This window comes from Protopterus annectens, chromosome 2.part2 (assembly GCF_019279795.1).
Source record: "Protopterus annectens isolate FY-2018-M chromosome 2.part2, PAN1.0, whole genome shotgun sequence".
Classification (NCBI taxonomy): Eukaryota; Metazoa; Chordata; order Ceratodontiformes; family Protopteridae; genus Protopterus; species Protopterus annectens.
In genome coordinates, this window is record NC_056730.1 from 712,689,312 (window position 1) to 712,713,028 (window position 23,717).

Consider the following 23,717-nt stretch of genomic DNA (forward strand, 5'->3'; position numbering starts at 1 on the left):
CTAACAGAGATGTTACATAAGGGCCTATCTTTTTCATCTATCAAAATTCATGTTTCTGCTATTCCTGCACATTACAAAACTGATCCCCCAATCTTTTCTCATCCGTTACTTAAGCAATATATGAGAGGGGTGAAGAATATGAGGCCTCCTTTAAGAACACCAGTTCCCACTTGGGATCTCAACTTTGTTTTGGAAAAGTTAACTTTATCTCCTTTTGAACCTGCAGCTTCCACATATTTAAAGTTTTTATCATGGAAAACTGCTTTTCTTTTAACCATTACCTGTGCCAGAAGAGTTTCGGAATTGCAAGCTCTCATGGCTGTAGAACCTTTTATTATTTTTCATCAGGACAGGGTGTGTCTGAGGACTAATCCCACCTTTATGCCTAAGGTGGTTTCGAAAGTAGCCTTGAATCAGACTATTCATTTGCCTACCTTTTATCCTAATCCTCAAAGTGAAGAGGAAAGTATTTTGCATTGTTTAGATATACACAGGCAGCTTCGCTTTTACCTGGACAGGACCAAGATTTTCAGGAAATCGGACCAATTTTTTGTGGCTTATGCTTCTACCTCACAGGGGAGAGCAATCACTAAGCAGACTATTTCTAAGTGGATTGCCCACTGCGTCAAGTTCTGTTACTCTCATCATGGTAAGCCTGTTCCTGTTAATGTCAGAACACATTCTACCAGAGCTGCCACTTCGGCAGCTTTTCTCAGTGGAGTTCCTACCAAGGAGATCTTAGAAGCTGCAACTTGGAGTTCTGTGCATACGTTTTCTAAGCACTACAATCTCCCTCTCTATTTTAAATCTAGGGCAGGTTTTGCCTGTGCAGTCCTGCAGGGTTTTGTGGCCACCCCTTCTGTTCCTTCTCCATCCACCCTTTCTTAGCTTTGGGATTCAACCCTACAGTAATGACTGTAACAGTGAACCACGAAGAACATAGTACAGTTGTGTACTCTTACCATAAATGTAGATGTTCGAGTATGTTCACTGTTACAGTCTGCTACCTCCCTCCTGTCCCCTCTTTTGTTGTTCTTTGAGTGCTGTCTGTGTCTCCTTGACATTTCTTTTTTCTCCGAGGTATTTTTGCTGGTGATATTTGGGAATTTTCTGGTTTATGTTTGCTTATTCTTTTTGATTAAGCTTTTGGCCTTTATTTTTGGGCACCTGACATCTGGGGCAAGAAAAACTGGGGAAAATGGCGTCGGCTGAGGTCTTTATACCCCTGGCGCACTGACGTCAGGGCAGGAGCGACTTCAGCCGACGTTGGACCCTACTTTGGAACTCTGGCCAATCTAGGGCTGCTGCCAGCAGGAAGAACCCTACAGTAATGACTGTAACAGTGGACATACTCGAACATCTACATTTATTGGTAAGAGTACACAACTGTACTTTATTCTTGGCTTGCAATAACTGTAGGGAGAAACCAGGCTGTAGCAGTGGTTTTATCTGGCAATGTTGCAGTTGCTGGGGGGGGGGGGGGGGGGGGGCGAGCTGCGATGATGCAGGTAGACCAAGTGTGCTATGCAGACTTGTCTGGTAGGTATCGTTATTAAAAAGTGTTATTCTTGGCTTGCAATAACGGTAGGGAGAAACCGGACCATAGCAGTGGTTTTATCTGGCAATGTTGCAGTTGTTGGGGGGGGAGGGGGAGACCCGAGCTGCGATGATGCAGGTAGACCAAGTGCACTATGCAGACATGTCTGGTAGGTATCCTTATTAAAAAGTGTTATTCTTGGCTTGCAATAACTGAAGGGAGAAACCGTAGCAGTTGTGTGGGTGTGGGTTGCTGTGTTTGTGGAAGGGGGAGGTGTGCCTTTGTAAGTGTGGTGCGAATGTTATGCATTATGAAATGGAGAAATTAAGAGTAAAATTTTGCTCAGTGAAGTACCTAGCAATTTCACTGCTTGATTCAGACATATACATTCCCTTGTGTTGTCAGTACTATGTTTGAGTGCATTGTTTTGGAGTGTGGTATCACTGCTACAGCTGCTGGTACGCTTTCAATAAAAGTATATGCTTCTCCAGGAGTCTGTTGCTGAGAGGATGAGAAACACACTACAAGTATACAACTAAGACAAACTACATAAAGCAATAGTAAGAAAGTACTAGGTCACATCAGAGGCTTGGGAGGTCCTTGTTAAGAAACTAAGAATTGTTGTAAAATTTATCATTAAATACCATAAGTTCAGGTAATTCATAAGAGAATAACTATGTAAAGATAACCATGTCAGCAGCCAAAATGCATTACAAGTTGAATATTTTACTGTGCACATTTTAAAAAATGGATAGACTAGCCTAAACTCTGGACTGATGAGTTTGCTTTTTTTTTTTTTTTATTCTTGGGAATTGCAGAAGTGAAAAGATATACAAGGGAACAGTTTTAGTGGCACACCAGGCTATTTTTTTTTATTTCTATTGTCATGCAAAACTGACTAAATAGTTGAATCTAGCAAAGCTGGAAATGTGAGACTGTAGCCCACTGAAGGAGGGGAGATGGGAGGAGTAACCTGGCCAGGAACTGAAACTTGCAAAACTGCTCCTTGTGAAAAGTCTTTTTTATCTCAGTAATTTGTTGACACTTTTGCAAGTTTCTTTCAGTGAATGTATAGTACATCAGTAGGAACAACATTTGTAAAACTCAGCGCATACCAGTCAATGACACATGAGCTGCAGACTCTCAAACTTGGCAGTTTTTTTCAGGAGTTCCATTGTAAGTGAATGGAAGTCTAGTCTGACAACAAATGGTAGGGCTATTTGTCCTCACAGTCTGCATTATAGGACAGATTTAGCTTTCCAAAGGAATCACCATGTCTGCCCCCCATGAGGGCAGACAAGAGTAAAAACAAAATAAAATTAGGAATGCGTACTTATTTTGCTGAAGGCAGCTTTGGGAGGTGTAGTAAATCATGGCAAGATAAAAAATATATGTTTTCTTCATCATTTGCCCGTAGTAGTCCTTTAAGGCTGGTTTTAAAGGTACAGAACTATTTAACCCAGGTGGGTAGTCAACAGCCAACTGTATAATCCATCTTAGTTCTGCATACTCTGTGTCATTGACAATGTCCCCCCTCCCCCTTTTATTCCCATCTGTGCAACATGCAGAACCATAAAAACAAAAGTATGATCTGGAGAGATAGAAACATGCTGATATAATGCATTATGTTTGTCCTTCTGTCTAATAGATGACAAGTGGTGTAGTATTCTTGTTTTTAACTTACAATTAGTTTTTCCAACATAAAAACTTGGACATGATTTGCAGCATGCCAAGTAAACCACATTCTCGGTATGGCAGTCTGCGTAAAACTCAAATGTATATATTTTTATTTGTAACAGGATGTATAAAATAATTTAAACCATTCACATTTGAATATGCTTTGTGATGCCTACAGGGAAAAGTCCCTGTTCTCATGTGTGCAGAGGAAACACTGTTAACCTTTTTATTTTTTAACCCAGGTTCTATGCATAACGTATCTTTTGTATTACTATTTTGCATGAAGGTGAATCTAGGTTTCTCATCTAAAATATCTCTCAGGTGATTGTCACTTCTTAATATCTTCCAATTCTGCTTAATAATATCACATATCCCATACACATTATTGCTATAACTTAGCATTACCTTGGGTTTTTGTCATATTTATTAGATGACTTTAACTTGTCTCCCTGCTGTTCTTTATTAAAAACAAACCACTGACAAGAGACTTCAGACGGCACTGGAAAATTTAATGTTAAGCACTTTTCGTTTGATAAATTAAACAAACTTCATCAGACATATTAAAAATCTTATGAACAGTCACATATATAGTAACAGTTAACCAATCATTTCATCTGATGCACATATTAAATGAGCTAATTTGAACACTTAAAAAGGACTTTTTAAAGGGATAAACACGTTGACAAAAAGCTCCACTCTCTCTCTATTAAAAATAAACATGTGAAGATTCAAGCACAGTATAACCAAAACTGTACTACTAATATTACAACTAAATACAATTGATATTATTTATAATAAACTTTAAACATAATCATAAGTACTTTAAAGAAATAATGATGAAAATATATAATGAAAATGTGATAATAAAAAATTATATGTGTATAAGTGTATGATGAAACAATTCAAATGTGAAAATCAAAAGTAAAATACCAGTTACAGGTCATCTTGTCAAACGTTTGATTTTTAAAATGCTACTAATAGAGCAACCCTCATTCAAACCAGGTGAGTTATATGCATTTGACCTAATCTGCCATATAAGCTCAAGTTCTTCTAATCTAAGTGGATCAGGACCACCTCGAGGGTTATAAGGAACTTGGTCTATCACTATAAACTTGAAACTGTGGTTGGGACATTGAACTATATGTTTAGCTAGTGCATTTTCAAGTTTATGCTTTTTAATGGCATACATATGCTCATACATACGGTCACGAAGCCTTCTTTCTGTTTTACCAACATAGAAGGCTGAACATGACCGACATTGAGCTAAGTAGACTACCATTTTCGAGTTACAATTAACTCTCTGCTTCAAATGGTATTGTAAATTATGAATACAGAATCTGTTGGATTCAGTGACATAAGAACAGTAATTGCAGGCCTGGCATTTATACATACCCACTGTTCTAACAGAAGTTCTTACATGGTGTTCATAATAGGCTTTGAGGTTTTTACCTCTTTTGTAAGTCACCATAGGACGTTCGCCTACACTTAAGTAGACACTATTGTCATTCTTAAAAATTTCCCAATTTTTTAACAGAATCTGGAAACAGTCTCTGCTGTTAAGGTTGTACGTTGTAACAAAAGTAGAAACTACAGTGTTTCTTTTTAAAGGATTGTCGGATACTTCAGGTGACATAAACGGGGAGATGGCCACCCTGTTAGAAATGTTAAATGAGTTGTTCAATATAGGTTTATAAAAATGACTCTGACGTTTAACTGTTACTTCATCTATGATTTTGTCGACCATATAGTCAGGGTACCCATGGTGGACAAACATCCCTCTAATGTAGAGACACTCAGCATTGAAATCATGGTCTAGGGTGATAATACGGGCAGCCCTGACAAGTTGACCCTTAATTATAGCCCGTTTTTGGTGCAATGGATGACAGCTAGAAAAATGTAACAGTGAGTTACAGTATGTGTTCTTTCTAAAAATAGAAGTTGTGAGTTTTTGAATGGAATAGTCTTTAGATAGAAAAACATCAAGATAAGAAATAGAATCTACATTAAAAGTATATGTAAACTTCAAAAAGTTAGTAGTGGAGTTGAAATACTCCACAACCGACTCACTAGTAGAACTGTCGCCATCCAACAGAATAAAAATGTCGTCCAAGTAACGGGTATAAAATATTAACTGGTCATTGAACACACAGTTGTTGGTGACAAACAGGTGTTCCCAGTGGGCCATAACCATGTTAGCAACACTTGCCCCACACGGGGAACCCATAGCCACACCAACTTTTTGAAGGTAAAAATTCCCTTCAAAGATGAAATAATTATTGTCAAGAATTATGTCCAGTAATTCTTGAACTAAATTTAACTCATTTTTAGTACAACCCTGAAGTTATTACCAGAACACGATGGTCTAGCCCTGACTTTCCTGTTAGATATTATGCTGTCCTTAGTTTTTTCTAAGTTTTCCTTCAAGTACCCCTTTTCCTTAAGATGTTCATTTAACACATCAATTTATTTGTGAAACTCATTATCTGTGCACAGCCGAGCAACTCTATATCCTTGCCCTTGCATAATATTATGAAAAGTATACCTGGAATGCATACTACGTGCATTCAAATAATGAATTCTCCAGCATTGTTTCCTATGCAGGGTAGTGTCTAGCTTGCCAGTTACATTTTTATTTAGTGTGATATCTAAGAAGGCAATAGTCTGATTGCTGTGCTCTACTGAAAACCTGAGAAAATCTGTAGTTTTCTCCAGGTAGTCAACAAAATTCAACATTTCATCACTGCCCTGTGCCCACAACAAAAACATATCATCAACAAATCTGGCATAAAAAATTATTGAAGTCTTCCATGGATGTTCACATTTAAAAATATTTTTATCTTCCCAGAAGGCTAACACTAAATTAGCATAAGAGTTGGCACAGGGTGTGTCCATGGCCACACCCTGTACCTGCCTGTACTGTGTTCCATTACAAAGAAAGATGTTATTTTCTAAAACACTGCTAATGCTTCCAGAATCAAAATATTGGTGTTCTCATCATATATGTTAACTGTAAACAGTACCTCTTTCACTGCCTTTAACCCAAATTCATTTGTGATGACCGTGAACAGATTATTAACATCCATGGTTACCATCAACACATTCTTCAAATCTGAAGTTTAGCAAGCATCATACAATTTGGATAAGAATTGTGCAGTGTCTTTCAAAATCCTAGGAAAATGAGCAAGCAGATTTTTCAACTTTGCTTCTACCCGCATAGATAGATGTTCAGTAACCCATCCCCTCCATTAAACTATGAATCTCATCGGTGGGGGTAGGGTATTTTTATGCATTTTAAGTAGTGCTTTAAAAACAGGAATTACTAGGTGTTCAATGCATACACGTCATCATTGTACACTCCATTTATTCTTAAAGCCCTTAGCTTCTTACCAACATTACATATATATTGCTTAACCATCAAAGGTGAAATATTTCTATAAGTACTGATATCGCTAGTTAGTGCATCCAGAGATTGTGTATGTATGCTGTAGTATCCATAACTGCAACGGCCCCACCTTTATCAGCTGGTTTGATAACCAGTCTATCATCATTCATTAAGTCTAGCAATGTTTGCCTTTCCAAATAAGTTAAATTATTAAACCTACATGTCGGATTATCAAGATAAAGTCTTATTTCATCCTCACAAGTTTTTAAAAAAGTATGAACTGTGGGGTGCATAAGTGGTACAAAAGTACTCTGATGTTTTATAACATTAATATAATGGCTACTTCCCCTAAACATGTTCAGAATAACATTCCGTCCAAACATGTACAAATCCAGTATAACTTCACTTAATACTGACACCCTACTGGGTACAAACGATAATCCTTTACTAAAACATTCATTTAGGCAATTGAACGTTAGATATATTAAACACATTACAGTCATTAAAAATCAGTCAGTTCATGACTCCGCTGTTTCACATCCCTTTGCTCACAGCAACCTCACCTGTTTTCTGTTTTTTTCCTTACTGGTACTGGGAAAGTTGGAAAAGTCATAGAATTGCTCCTTGCTGCAAAAAAAGAAGATGAAGGACGCAAGGTTTTCGGTCTCACTCCCATGCTGGTATTGGGCTGTTTGGTTCCCTGTATGATGTCATCAGCCCGAGCCATAGTAGAGATGTTACTGTTAGGCTCCATGGCAACCATGGAACCTTCCGTTGTTCTGTTGTTGTGGTTGTAGCCACAGAGGCATTGTTCACATTTTGTTGAACATTAACATTCTGAAAAACATCACTGGGCTCAGTAGAAACATTGTTGGTATGTGAACTTCTTGCTACTGCTGGATTAGATTCAGTTCTAACTTGTTCACGAGGCCATGTAAAAATACAGCCTGTCATGAAGTCCTGATAGTCCCTTTGCAACTTTATCATCTTTGTTTGCTGCAATTTATTTTCAAACAAGGCTATATTGTTCAGTACATGGGTAATTTTACACATGGTTTGTGTTGTAATACATTTGTAGATTACTCTGTAAATCATTTACCTCACTACGAAGTTCCTCTTTAACAGGTGAAAAATATTCTATTACTAAAATCTGATACCAGTCATGCTGACGGCTGTAATTCAAAGACTGCTGCAGAAACAAAAAGCAGAGTTATCTTAGTAAAACAACTCACTATGATGACAACAATCAAGATATTTATAATAAATATACTTACTTAAAATGCTGAAATATTTTGAAGACTGATTATATTAATGTATTGAAAGAAAGGAAATAATAATAAAAGACTATTACTGAACCTGAAACAGGTTGTTTGCTAGTAATCTAATTACTACCACTGAAAAAGCTTTATATGATTTAATATAAGAATATAAAATTCAAGAAACTAAATAATATTATTGATAAATGACACATTTAAATAAATGAAAAGATTTTTACCTTGTTTGTTTTACTTCCCGAAGAAAATTAAAGCGGTATTTCAGAACAACAAAACAACAATACAGACAGAAAATAAATTGAGTCATTATTTTTCTTTCATTTTTTTTTTTTTCAAATTGTCCAGCCTTTTCTAGTTGCTTGTCTCTTTAAACTAGTTAAAGAATGAATCCATTTTTCAGGTTTGTCCAAAGGTTTATTCTTCCAAGTAAAATCCAAAGCTTCTTCAAGCGTGTAAGTTTTTATTTATCCTTCAGGAAGAAAAATCTTAATTCTTGCTGGGAAAATTAGTTGTGATTTGATGATCATCTTCTTTAGGCTCTTAATTAAAGGAATGCATGCTTTTCTTTTGAAAATCACAGATGAGTAATAGTCATTGTCAAATCTGATTTTGTTTCCCTTCATTTTTTTTGGAGAATTTGACCAGGCTTTCTTTAATACCAGATCTTTGTCCTGAGTTGAAAGGAATTTAACAGGTGGATTATTATTATTTTTTTTAATAATTTGAAAGATACCTATGGGCTCTCTCTATGCCAAAAGAAAGTGATTTTGGTAAATTTAAAGTTTTTGGTAACCAGTTATTTAGGAATTGTATCTTGTTATCTCCTTTTTCTTTCTCCAGTATTCCATGTAGTCTGATCTACTTTCCAGATCTTCTACCTTTTCCAAAAGCAAATTTTTTTGTTTCAGGATAAATTCAGCATGGTTTTCATTTTCAGTCAGCCTTCCATCCAAGTCGTTCATCAATTCTTCTGTAGTCAAAATCTAAACCGATTGTTTCTTAATGACTTCATTTAATAAATCTAGTTGTTTCTTACAGTCTTCTTTTATGTTATCCATTTTGCTTTTAAAATATGAAAAATAAAGAACTCTCTAAGGGTAAGGTACCTGCTGAACCCAGAGAAAATCAAAATGAGAAAGTATAAAGGTGCAGGTACTACACAACAATTGAAGCCAACCAGTCCTTGAATAATAACAAGTAGAACTCTTTATTCAATTGAATAAAGAGTTCTACTTGTTATTATTCAAGGACTGGTTGGCTTCGATTGTTGTGTAATACCTGCACCTTTATACTTTCTCATTTTGCTTTTAAGCTTATCTATTTTAACTGAAAGATCTTGAGTACTTGTAAGAATAGATTATATATTCCTTTTTCATCAGACTCTCCTGAGAAGAAACTTTTGAATGGTTCATATCTAGATCTAAAAACTTTTGACAGCATAATGAATTAGAAAATTCCCCAAAACTTGATTTTTCTTCCAAATAGTATTACAGTATTAGTTTATATAGACAAAATTAATCATAACATTAATTTTCCAAACTGTAACACATATATTCCTGTCAGAATAACCGAAGAGAAAACAGAGCATAATTTTATGCTGCTAGCTGTTCAGCATCTTGGCTACACCCCTTAATGTTATGTATTTTATGAAGCAGAAAAAAGTCAAGGCCACTTCAGTAGTAAAAGTGCAGTAACAGTATTGTTTAAACAGTTACACTTAAGAGGTCATAGACAGTGGTAAGAAGAAAGCAGAATTTCTAGCCACTATCAATAAAACATTTGCAAGCTGTGTCAGTGAGAAGCTGCTGAGAAAGGATAGTTTTTAATTTCAGTGTTTATCTATTTTGCATCTATGTTTGTCATATTTATCCTGTACAGTATTTAGATATAAGCGTTTTAATAAAACTGATTGATTAGTATGTGTGTCTTGACTATTTATATGGGCATGTCTATCTTCTTATCCCCCCCAGCCTTATTTCCCTTGCATGCTGACCATTAGCTAGTGATGTTCACCCAGTGGTTGGCAGAAAGCTGTCATCTGAACTGCCATTATAATTTTTTTCGTAGCCCTAACTAGGCTACCTGCAGTAGGTTGGGTAAGTGGTACATAAGCAAGGGACACATGCAAATATCTGATTGTGTGTCATAGCCATGATAAGGTGCACACTTACTATTTGCTGTACACTCATCCTCAGCCCTTTGAACTACCTTGCTATACTCTAAATTTCTGCTGGGTGTTAAACAGTAGAGCCGACTGCCTTCCTCTTAGGTGGATGAGCAGTATTGGTGGTTTAGTTCCATTGTTGTCTTTTTTTAGTACCCAGGTCATTAGCCTGCCCTGGCTTATATGGGGCATAGTTGGGCTTTTTCCCTCTTCACCATGGAGCCAATTGGATATGTGTGTCATGTATTGTCAGTGTCTTCTTTACGCCTCTGAAAAGAGGCCTCTACATCTTTGAGATTTGCTTGGTGAACATGTTTGAAATAAGTTATTTGGGCATCCTGACCTCCATAGATTTTTAATGGAGTAAACAGCACTACTAGTGATATGTTCTGAATGGCTGTGTTTCAGTGCTATTGTCTTGCATTGCCTTTTGTCCCTGTTATACAGCCTAAGTGTACATTAGTTCCATTCATGTAGTGCAAACTGTGTACTCATTGAAATCCTTTTAAACCTTGAAATCTGAACAGTATCATAGCAGTTTTGAAAAACTTAGTCACAGTTTTTGTAGGGCTTGCACATGCTTGTGCTCAGTATAACCTGGCATACACTAATGACTTTGACACTACAGAAGACTGGAGGTGGGGAGAGGGGTGCGACTAAGCAGTCAGTACTGCTTATTCATTTGGGAGGAAAGCAGTCTAGCCTACTGTGAAACAGACACCCAGCAAAGGATTAGGTAATAGCAAGGTAGTTCTCTCCACATTTGTAACTTCAGTCCAGTCAGAATCCCCTGTCAGTTGCAGTTTGCTGTATTTAGCATCCTTGCACTCATCTGTTATTTTACTGTGTGTTAGCACTGTTTCTGTCTGTCATGCTCCTCTCATACTCTTAGTCATCTCCGGGTAGAATGTGCTAACAACCTTTTCAAGTTCTTTGGTTATGAGCTTCATATGTCACCGGTTGCTTGCCCGAGCTACTTCCCTAGACAGGCTAGCAGGTTGCCGTTCCTAAGTATACTAACTAGCTTTATTAATCATTAAACGATATCGCACAAGCGGAGCCAGCTTCAGGTTAGGCTGTCGTCAGTGAGGCGCTTTTGCAGCCCCTGTCGTCGGCCATTTCGGAACCGATGGCCGAAACGGACTCCCACGAGGAGCCAACTAGGCCTTTGAATATCTCTATTGCAGGACCTTCGGACAATGCTCCTTCAGATGGGTCCGGAGCCGCTGTGCAGGTACCGGCTTCCGAAGGGGTTTTCAGGCCTACTCAGCTTCTAATAAAGGCAAAGCCAAAGACAAAGGCAAAGACTCCTTCCAAATCAAAGACTGCAGCACAGGCCTCTTCTGAACCGGCTCCCAAGTCACAGAAACAGTTACTTAAGTTGGCGGAGGATTTACTTACTATGATTAGGGGTTCACATCCCCCTCCAGATAAAAGGCCAAGGCAGGAAGTTTATTATGATTCCTCTGATCAGGCTTCTGTTTCTACAGTTTCTTCTTCTGACCAGGAATATTCTTTCCCTCCTTATGAGGATTCTGATGCTGAGGAATCCATTCCTTCAGCTTCTCCCCCTGAGGATTTCTCTTTTGGGGAAACTTTGCATGAAATGAGGGAACATTTCCACTGGGAAGGACAGGAGTATTCGGAATCTAAGAAAAGACTAAGGGATTTTCTTCTTCTTCCCCAACATAGACCCCTGGCTATTCCTCCTGTTTTGGATATTGTGGGTGATGCTTTTTCGGAGGCTAACTTAACCCCTGACACTTTTCCTCCTGCTCCTGTTAAGCCTGATAGATATTACAGGGTTCCTGATTCCCACCAGTTTTTATACAAGAACCCTACTGCTGACCCTGAAACCATTTCTCAGGGTCCTAAGGGAGTTAAGGTCGCTTCTGCTAAAAACCCCATTCCCACCGAGAAGGATTCTAGATCTTTAGAAAGATGGGGCAAAAAAGTGTACACTTCTGCTACTTTATCTATTAGGGCTTTAAACTGTCAGTTTCATATGCTGAAATACCAGCAATTTCTCTTGTCTGTTTTAAAACAAAAGCTTACTTCCATTTCTGCCTGTGCAGATGATAAGGAATTACTTGACTTAATGCATGCCACTGAACAAGTTGGGAAGCATGGTTTACACTGTGGATTTGATGCCTTGGAGGCTTCTTGTAGGGCTGCTGCCTCTGGCACTGTTATTAGAAGGCATGCATGGTTAAAGGAACAAAATTTGCCAGAACAAGTAAAAGCTAAATTATTGGATGCTCCTGTTCAGCATAATGTTTTGTTTGGATCAAAAGCTGAGGAGGTGATTAAAAAGATGGAGGACAAGGCGAAATCCACGCAAACAGTTAAAGATTTCTTACAAGTACAGCCACCCAGATTTAGCAGGAATTGGCCTACAAAAAATTGGTCCTTTCCCAATTCAGACAGGCCTCAGAGGGGTAGCTATAGACGCTCCCGAGGAAGGCCTCAAACACAAGCTTCTTATAGACCAAGACAGTGGATTGCTTCCACCCCTAGGGGAGGAGAGGACAGGTCACAAACTCATAGGAAACAGACTCAATGACTCCCTCTGTTGGGCTGCAGGAACTTCTTGCCTGGAAGCCCCTCTCGGAGGAAAACTTTCTCTTTTTCATCAAAATTGGACTCATATAACCCAAGACAAGTGGGTTCTGGATGTGGTTTCAAGAGGTTACAAATTCCATTTTCATACCCTGCCAAGGCCAGGCGGATGGCCAGACCTTCCAAAACATCAATGGACAGAGGCCTTAAACCAGGTGGAAGCTCTTTTGGCTATGAAAGCCATATAACTAGTTCCACTTTCAGAGATGGGACAAGGTTTTTACTCAAGGCTCTTTCTAGTCCCCAGGAAGCAAAACTCATGGAGACCCATTCTGGATCTGTCAGTCTTGAACACCTTTCTAGAGATTCCAAAATTCAAGATGCTTACTCTACAGCAGCTACTTCCAAAGCTGTCCAAAAATGCATGGATGGTAACTTTGGATTTAAAGGAGGCATATTTACACATTCCCATCATGCAGGAACACAGAAAATACCTCTGGTTCAAGGCCGGATTGAGGCACTTTCAATTCTCTGCTCTGCCCTTTGGATTGTCTACTGCGCCCAGGGTCTTCACCAAATGCCTGGCTCCAGTAGTAGCTTACTGCAGACTCAAGGGAATTCAGATTTACCCTTATCTGGATGACTGTCTTATTCAGGCAGACAGCAAGGAGGTCTTACTCCAGCATCTACGGTTTGTTCAGGATCTCCTCAAGTTCCTGGGATTCACTGTAAACATAAAAAAGTCAAATTTGACACCCTCACAACAGACAATTTTTCTGGGCGCTTCTTTAAACACAACAACCCAGATGGCATTTCTGACATACGAAAAACAGTTTCTGCTGGCTTCAACTTTCAAAACCTTGGCAACTTTAACTCGGCTATCTGTAAGGAGATTCCTGCAGGCTTTGGGTTACATGGCCTCCTGCATCCTTCTCATACCATATGCAAGACTACACATGAGGAAAATACAGTGGTACCTAAAAAGTGTATGGTCTCAGCATTGCCACAGTTTAGACATACTGATCTCTGTCCTGCCTTGTCTTCAAAAGGAATTCCTTTGGTGGTCCAAGGCATGTACTCTAAACAAAAGGAAATCCTTCTGTCTGCCTCCTGCCACTCAGATTCTAACCACGGACACCTCGGATTATGCATGGGGAGCCCATTTTCAGGGCAACTGTCTGCAGGGCCTTTGGACAAAGGATCAGAAGCACCTGCATATCAATTTAAAGGAAATGTTAGCCGTTCAGAAAGCTCTAATGGCCTTCAGGAATCTTCTACAACCAGGACAACTACTGATACGGTCAGACAACACCACAGTTATGTGGTACATAAACAAGCAAGGGGGATCTCATTCCTACCCCCTTTGCAGACTAGCCATGGATCTATGGAACACAGCTCTAGCTTGCAATCTGGACCTTCAAGCTCAGTTTCTACCGGGGAAGCAAAACTTCCTGGCAGACAGTCTGAGCAGAAACCTTTCGGATCCACACGAATGGATGCTGGACACCGAAATATTCAGGATGATAACAGTCTGGGGATGTCCTCACATAGACCTCTTTGCATCCCATCTCAATCATCAACTACAGAATTTTTGCACCAGGACTTTCCACGAATAAGCTTGGAAAGTGGATGCACTATCATTCAGGTGGAGAAACCTCTCGGGATATGCCTTTCTGCCTCTTCCTCTTCTTCCACGGGTATTATTAAAGATCAAACAGGACAAGCCCAAGATGATAATCTTGTTGGCCCCAAATTGGCCTCGACAGTTTTGGTACCCCACTCTGAAAAACCTATGTCTGGAGCCCCCTTGGGTCTTACCACAGACTCCGAACCTTCTGTCCCAACATCAGGGTCAGGTTCTACACTCGCATGTCAGCACTCTCAGCCTGGCGGCCTGGTTAATCCAGGGCCTTTGATTCCTTCTTTCCTACCCAAGCAGGTTATGGATGTCATTTTAGAAGCCAGACGTCCTAGCACTAGAAAATCTTATGCAGGAAAATGGAAAAGATTTTGTTCCTGGATGCAGGCTCAGGATTCTGATCCTCTTCTTCCGAACATTCCTTTGATTTTACTTTACCTGACAGATCTCTTACATAAGGGTCTCTCTTTCTCTTCCATTAAGATACATGCCTCTGCTATTTCCGCTCATTATAATACAGACCCTCCAATCTTTTCCCACCAACTCATGAGGCAGTTTCTCAGAGGAGCTAAGAACTTAAGACCTCCTAGATCTCCTCCCATTCCTGCTTGGGATCTCAACTATGTTTTGGAAAAGCTCACCTTACCTCCTTTTGAGCCTGCTGCCTCTTCTGACATCGTTTTTATCTTGGAAAACAGCCATCCTGTTAGCCCTGACCTCTGCCAGGAGAGTTTCAGAGTTGCAAGCTCTTATGGCTGTGGAACCTTATATTATTTTTCATCAAGACAAGGTGTCTTTGAGGACTAATCCTACATTCATGCCTAAGGTGGTTTCCAAAGTGGCTTTAAATCAAACTATCCACTTGCCAACTTTTTTCCCCACTCCTCAAAATAAAGGGGAAAGGATCTTACATTCCTTGGATGTACACAGACAACTACGTTTTTACCTGGACAGAACCAAGGATATCAGAAAATCAGAGCAATTGTTTGTTTCTTATGCTTCAAGTTCCCAAGGTAAAGCCATTTCAAAACAGATCATTTCTAAATGGATTGCTCATGGAATCAGATTTTGTTATTCACACCATGGAAAGCAAATCCCAGGGAGTATACGGACTCATTCCACCAGAGCTGCTGCCACTTCTGCTGCCTTCCTCAGGGGAGTTCCTACCAAAGACATTTTGGAAGCTGCAACTTGGAGTTCAGTGCATACTTTTTTAAAGCACTACAATCTACCTCTCTACTCTAAGTCTAGGGCAGGCTTTGCTTCTGCAGTCTTGCAGGGCCTTTTAGCCGCCCCTTCTACTTTATGACCACCTCCCTTTCATTCTGCTTTGGGATTCTACCCTACAGTCATGACTGCAACAGTGAAACACGATGAACATAGTACAGTTGTGTACACCTACCATAAATGTAGATGTTCGAGTGTCTTCACTGTTGCAGTCTGGACTCCTCCCTCCTGTCCCCTCTTATTTTTACTTTTGTGTGGTTCCTTTTTTCACCATTCTTCTGAGGTGTATTTGCAAAGGATATGGGACCTTTCTCATTTTGGGACTCCTGACATCTGGGGCAAGGGAGCATGGTTGAACAGCCGATGCCAGACCCAGACTTTGGGATTCTGGCCGACCGGGGACTGCCTGCCGGCAGGGGAGAACCCTACAGTCATGACTGCAACAGTGAAGACACTCGAACATCTACATTTATGGCAGGTGTACACAACTGTACTTTTCAGGGCAGGCTCTATGCACTATCAGTTCTCTGCACTTCCCTTTGGCTTATCTACTGCGCACAGGGTATTCACAAAGTGCCTGACTCCAGCCATTGCATACTGCAGGCAGAGAAAAATTGAAATGTATCCATACTTGGACGATTGCCTGATTCAGGCGGACAGTCAGGAATTGCTACTTCAGCACCTGGCATTTGTAAAGAGACTTCTAACTTCTCTGGGGTACACCATCAACAAAAAGAAATCACATCTGGTGCCCAGCCAAAAAATTGTATTCCTGGGAGCAAGCTTGAAAACAACTTCCCAGATGGCATTCTTTACTCCAGAAAAGCAGGTTTATTTGACAAACTACTTCAAACTAATGACCACCAGATCCCAGCTGTCTGCAAGAAAAATACTGCAAGCCCTAGGGTTCATGGCCTCATGCATTCTACTAATTCCATATGCAAGACTGCATATGAGGAAACTTCAGTGGTACTTAAAAAGTCTCTGGTACCAACATTCTCAGGACCTGGAAACAATTATTCCTATCATTCCTTGTCTAAGGGCTGAGTTCCTTTGGTGAGCAGAGGCTTGCAACCACAACAAGGGACTCCCTTTCACTCAACCCTTCGCCGCCCAGACCCTGACAACAGACGCATCAGACTATGCATGGGGGGCTCACATGGCTGGCAGATGCATTCAAGGCAAATGGAGCCCAGGACAAATTCACCTATATATCAATCAAAAAGAAATGTTAGCCGTACAGAATTCTCTGACAGCCTTCAAATACCTTATCCTTCCAGGACAACTCTTGATAAAGACAGACAACAACACAGTTATGTGGTACATAAACAAGCAGGAGGGAACTCATTCCTACCCACTCTGCAGGTTAGTCATGGCCCTGTGGAACACAGCCTTGAGCAACCAAGTGCACCTGCAAGCTCAATTCCTGCCAGGCAAACAAATTTCACTGGCAGACGACTTAAGCAGAAATTTACTGGACCCACACGAGGAGAAACTGGAACCCAACTCATTCAAACTTCTAACCCACAGGTGGGGGGCACCAGAGGTGGACCTCTTTGCCTCCTCCCAAAACCATCAGTTGAGCAAATTTTGTACCAGAAATCCCCACAGCCAAGCATGGAAAGTGGATACCCTATCCTTTACATGGGAGAAAGTCTCAATTTATGCCTTTCCCCCTCTGCCCCTCCTCTCAAAAGTACTACTCAAGATCAAACAGGACAAACCAAGGACAATCCTTATTGCACAGGACTGGCCCCACCAGCACTGGTACACACTCCTAAATAGTCTGTCAGCAGTGCCACCCTGACACCTACATCAGACTCCCTCCTTGCTGTCCCAGCAGGAGGGACAGATTTTGCATCCTCAGCTGCAAACCCTGAACCTTGCAGCCTGGCTTATTCCCTGAATACACCCCCAGCAACCCTCAGTAAACAGGTGCTGGACGTCATCCTTGAGGCCAGAAGGTTTAGTACTAGGAAATCCTATTCAGAAAAATGGAAAAGATACCATTCTTGGAGCCAGTCTCAAAGAAAGGACACAGCCGTGCCTACCTTACCTTAAATCCTAGATTACCTAGCAGTGCTTCTCCACAAAGGCCTATCCTTCTCTTCTATTAAGATTCATGCCTTGGCCATCTCAGCTCATTGTAATACTGAGCCACCTCTCTCTTCTCGCCCTCTGGTAAAACAGTTCCTGAGAGGAGCTAACAATTTAAGACCCACGAGGAGAGCTCTCACCCCTGCCTGGGACCTTAACTTTGTACTAGAAAAGCTCACACTTCCCTCTTTTTAGCCTGCTGCTACAGCACAGTTAAAATTCCTCTCTTGGAAAACAGCCTTACTTCTAGCCATCACTTCAGCAAGAAGAGTGTCTGAGTTACAGGCACTAATGGCTGTGGAATCCTTCATTATTTTCCATGCTGACAGGGTTTCCCTCAGGACTAACCCATCTTTTATGCCCAAGGAGGTATCCAGTGTGGCTGTAAACCAATCCATCCATTTACCAACCTTTTTCTCTAATCCTCACAATAAAGGAGAAAGGATCCTGTACTCTTTGGACGTACACAGACAACGCAGGTTCTACCTTGACAGGACTAAGCCTTTCAGGACATCTGACCAGCTGCTAGTTAGTTTTGCTACAGGGGCAGATGGCAAGGCTATTTCAAAGCAAACCATTTCCAAATGGATAGCACACTGCATCCTTTTCTGCTACAAACACCATGGAAAACCTACCACACAGGGGATCAGAACTCATTCCACTAGGGCTACCTCAACCTGTACAACATTTGTCAGGAGAGTCCCTACCAGGGACATCCTGGAAGCTGCAACCTGGAGTTCTGTACACACCTTCACCAAGCATTACCACTTACCTGTCTTTTCTAAATCCAGAGCTGGATTTGCCACAGAAGTCTTGCCTGCTAGCCAGCCCTACTGTTACTTGACTGCCTCCACCCTTCCTCAGCTTTGAGAATCGACCCAAGTGTAATGACTGCAACAGTGAAACACGAAGAACATAGTACAGTTGTGTACACTTAACTATAAATGTAGATGTTCAAGTGTATTCACTGTTGCAGTCCTGGTTACCATCCCTCCAACCCCCCAGACTCTTCTATGCTTTCTACCTATCCTCTTTTTGGCCATATCATAGGTTCATAGGTAGGTACTAGGCTATCGGCCCTATGGCCCATACAAGCCTAGCCAAAAAATGTACCCTGGCTTTCGCCACCCAAGAAAATTATTTTCCTGTGCCCCTGTTGAGCAGAGCCACAGAAGTGATCCCCGGGGTGAATTTCCCATTTCCCATCCAATCATCAAGATTCTTCTTGAAGAGTGCTAATGAGGAGCTCTGTTTGACATAGATAGGTAGTCTGTTCCAGAGTATGGGAAGTCTCTGGGACAGGAATCTATCCCTCCAGCATGTTCTGTTTATTGTGGTAACAAGGTTAAGGTCCCTAGAGCGTGTAGCTCGGAGGGATTGGGATTTCTTTAAGTGGAGCATGTCCAACAGCTCTGGGTTTGACATAGCTTTGTATGTTAGGCAGAGATCGCCACTGAGTAGGCGATATGTGATGGAGTAAAGCTGTAGTTTTTTGAGACGGTCTGCATAGGGCATCTGTTTGAGGCCAGTAATCCTCTTTGTGAGGTATTTCTGTGGTCTTTCCAGTTGTTGTAGATGTCTTGTGAGTTACATACCAAAAGGGGCATTGTACTCTATAATGGGTCTAATGAGTGATGAGTAGAGGGGAACAATGACCTCTTTTTTCTGGATGAGAATCCTTTTGTGATGAGATGAGCCACATAGAAGGATTTCCTGACCACTGTGGCGATGTGATTATCAAAGGAGAGACTACTGTCCACCTGTGTCCCAAGGTCTCTTATCACATTTTCGGCATTAAGTAGACTACCAGCTATGTGGTAGTTCATGGGTACAGAGTTTTTACCAAAGGGGATGACAATACACTTTTTGGCATTGAGCTTCAGGCCATGGCTTTGACACCAGGTATCTGTCTCAGTGAGGCCCTTTTGTAGTTTGTCCACATCGTTAGGAGTTTCGATTATGGCTCCTAGTTTGCAGTCATCTGCAAACTTTGTTAATAAAGACCTTCTGTGTTGGCCTGCACTTCAGAGAAGTAGATACCAAACAGGAGAGGACCCAGGACTGAACCCTGTGGTACTCCACTTGTCACTGGTCTGATGTCGGATTTGGAATCCGCTACTTTCACAGTGTGGGTTCTGTCCGTGAGCCAGTTGGCAACCCATCTTGTGACATAGGGATTTATACCTAGTTTAGTGAGCTTATCTGTAATTCCAGAGTGGGGGGTGGTGTCGAAAGCCTTGGCGAGATCTAGATAAGCTGTGTGAAGCATTTTACCCTCATCTATGGCTTTGTTGACTGCTTCAAAGAAGTCAATCAGGTTTAGGAGACATGATCTGCCTTTTACAAATCCAAACTGAGTAGGGTCCAGAGTTTGGAGATTACCAATGTCTTTGTTTATGAGTTCCATGATGATATGTTCCAGGCTCATCAGGCTAATGGGGCAGTAGTTCCCGGGGTCCGTCGTGGTTCCCCCTTTGTGGAGTGGGATAACTGTCACGGTGCGCCATTCAGTGGGTACAAAGCCTAAGGTGAGGCTATGATTGAACATGGTACTTGGGTAGGGTGCCAGTTCATTCTGTAGTTCATGCAGAACACAGCCTGGGATATTGTCAGGTCCCATGGATGCTGTGTTCTTGGCTTTGGAGAGTGTGTTTTTTACCTGTGCAGCCGTGATGGCTATGGTATTTACTTTTTACTGCAGGTGTTCCCACCATGTAATTGCTTCCTATTTTGGGGGCTCCTGACATCTGGGGCAAGAATAACTGATGTAATGATGTCGACTGCATGTTTTATACCCCTGACAACCTGACGTCATGGAAGAGGCGACAGCATCCGATGCAGAAATCTCAAGTCTCTGGAATTTGGGCCGACTGAGGGCTACCCCTGGCAGGATAACCCAAGTGTGATGACTGCAACAGTGAATACACTCGAACATCTACATTTATGGTAAGTGTACACAACTGTACTTTTTGTGCCCATAGAAGTAAGTGTCTAGACCACTTTGTCCCTGTCAGAATAAACTATAATGCAAAGTTTAAGAATAAACTACCCTGGCAGTCCATTAGTATAAACAAACCCTGTAACAAAAGAAAAGAAACAAAACTTCTTAAATCATACAGCATATCTGGGAACTCCTTTTCTCAAAAATCACATCAAAAATATCAGCAAAATCTGCTGTCGGCTGTAGCAGAGCAAATCACAAATGTAAATTGGCCTTTGAAGCAAAGGCTAGTCATAGGTCCTTCTTTAGTTATTTTAGAAGTCCAGGAAACAACAGACATCAGTGATTTGAACTAATCTGTAATAATACCACCTACTCTGACCCAACTGACGTAGCAAATATACTAGCAGACTGAGTGAAAACTGAAAACTTTACTCTGGACAGTTATCCACCAGTTCCCATGTCTCTTGTACCACCTATGATCACAAAGAAGCATTTACTGAAAGTACTTCCTGAAACAAAAATATTATGTAGGTTGGGATAATTTACCTGGATGTCATATAAACAGAGCCAAACATGCCCTTGCTAAATCCCTCCATAAACTATTTAGTATAAGTATAGATATAGAGTACATCCCCAAAGTATAATGAACTGCAGTGGTGATTGTCCTTATAGAAGGGTGGCCCTACCATGGACCCCAGGAACTCTAGATCTGTTAGCCTTATTAGACAAATGTGCCAAGCCATGGAACATATCCTAACTGACCTTATTAACTTTTCAACCATGATATCTAAACCCTTATTAAGTTAGACCCACACCAGTTTGTTTTTGTTAAAGGGAAATCGCAAAACTATAACTTAGTCAGCTTCTTCGAGAAAGTAACGTGCTGTAAATAGCAGTCATCCTGTCCACACAGGTTATCAAGATCTGGACAAACCATTTGACATTATTCCATATGCTGGCATTGTTAAAACGTTAAGAGCCTTAAACATGGATCCCTGTGTGGTGAGCTGGATAGCAAACTGGCTAAAAGACATAACCCATGTTATCAAAGGGGTAGGTTCCTCCTCTTTAAGCATGAAAATGACTAGTGGTGTCTCCCAGGGCTCAGAACTGGGACGTCTACTTCTCATTTACATTTCCAGTCTCCCAGACAAAAATCAGAACATTTGGTTAACTAAGTTCATAGAAAACTGCAAACTGAGTATTATTATCAAATAAACTGATACCATTTCATTACACCAGGAATTTTACCCCTTTCAATAAGTGATGTACTGAAAAGGGACTAAAATTCAATATAAATAAGTGTAATATTGTTTCATTTGGTAAACAGATTTTTTCCAACAAAGTGCAGCAAAGATGATAAAAAAATACAGTCTAGTTCATTATCTAGAAGCATTCATCAAAAATTCACTTTCATTTGACTAGCGTGTAGTTACAGTAATCAGAAATGTACACTTTTTAGTACAATTAATATCTAAGGGCATATCATCCAGGTCAAAAGAGGTTATCATACAGTAGTACACTGCCTTAATTAGAGATATTGTGGAGAACATTGCCTCCTTTTGGGGTGTACATATTTAGACATATTGGGCAACTGGAAAGGCTCCATCGGTTCCTGAACAGGAAGATTTCTGGTCTGAAGATCTAAGCTGTCAGGAAAGGCTCAACTTGCTGTCCTTTTACTCTCCTACAGGTTTTTAAGGAGAGATCTATGCCTTGCATTCCAAGCTGTTAAGGACCCCGTTGTCCTTGATCTTCTGAACCTCAATAACTCGGATAGCTCCTGTAATACTATGGTAAGAGACCCAAGTCTCCACCAGCAGATAATATTCAGTGAAAGGACACGTTTATTACCCAGTGCCTACCTTATCTCTGGGACATACTTGCTAACCAGTGTGAGTCACTAGCATCTTTCAAAGCTAACCTGGATGATTGGATGGGTAGTCATAACTTCACCACGGACTAATCTTAATGTGCCTTTCTCGTGAAGAAAGTTATATAATGGTTGTTAGTAAAGTGAACTTGAGTCAACAGCCTTGTAACTGCAGTGAACCTATGAAATGTGACTTACCTGCAGACTACTAGAATCGAACCATGCTGATGTTCAGCGGTATTAATCACAAGTAAAAAATATGCACACAAACCGTCAAGACTATTCTTTGCATGCCTATATAAACTTTTAGGAAACTTCATTTGATGCAAAATTATTTTTCTGTGGTGAAATGCTACTGCATCTTTTCTAAATTAATAGGTTTGGAGCAAGCTAAAAATGTTTTTTTATATGAATTGTGGTTTACTGAGAGTTTTCGCAAAACTTTTAATATCAGCTTTTTCTAATATTTTTATTAGCGTATAATTGTACTGTTACTTAAAAGAATTCCTGTTCTTTTAGGCATAACTACCAAAAATAATGCAACTGGCAATTCTGCCAAAGATTTTAATTTGAGTGGTCTATGGACTAGTACCAGTATACCTGTGAAATCCTCAGGAATAAAGGGAGAAGGCAACCTCATTAACCAAAGTAAAGCAGGTAAGAATAAATGTGTAATTAAAATTAGCGTTGCTCATAAAAGTTACTTTAAATGTTTATTTTGACTTTTTATTCTGTAATTTTTTTCAGGCCCTGGTGGAGTAGCAAGTACAGCAGCAACAGGTTATGTCCCTTCTTTTCTCAATAAAGAAATTGGTTCAGGTGGACAGAGAAGGCAGCTGGTCCCCCGCTTGGAGCTTCAATCTAGTAAGTAGTGCATAGTCAATGTCTGAAGAGAAGTTAAAGCAGGTCATCTTTGAGGAGGAAGCATGAAGCAGCTTCAGAAGTAACCCAGAAAAGCTTTTCTTTATTTTATATAACAGTAACTTTAGAAGTAACTACCATCTGACATAAACTGTTTTGCACTGTGCTCCAATTCTGTCACCCTTTTTTCAGAGATGCCCATGGAGATTTTATACAGTGCTTTCCTTAATATTCGCTTATTTGCATTATACCTATAATGGGTTAAGCCTTTCTGGAAGGTTATAAACTTAGTTCTGCCAAAAAGAATATCTTCTGTATCCCCTTCTTTTGTAATACTTTTTTTTTAACATTCTTTATCCCACCTTTTGTAGAAGACAGTGTTCTTGGCATCTCTCTTTCAGTCAAACTGCTGTATAAATATACTTAACCTTATGTTGAGAAATGTATGCAAAAAAAAAAAATCAGTCCTAAAAAAGGGCTCTG

The 23,717-nt window shown here is 40.3% G+C and overlaps 1 protein-coding gene across 1 annotated transcript in view; it reads left to right on the forward strand.

The window, feature by feature from the left end:
• CILK1 (ciliogenesis associated kinase 1) overlaps positions 1-23,717 on the forward strand; it is a 1,332,417-nt gene that overhangs the window by 1,246,949 nt on the left and 61,751 nt on the right. Inside the window, exons 13-14 of the mRNA XM_044064111.1 lie at positions 22,893-23,030; positions 23,121-23,237. Coding sequence (XP_043920046.1) covers positions 22,893-23,030; positions 23,121-23,237 — 255 coding nt within the window. The remainder of the gene's footprint in view (positions 1-22,892; positions 23,031-23,120; positions 23,238-23,717) is intronic.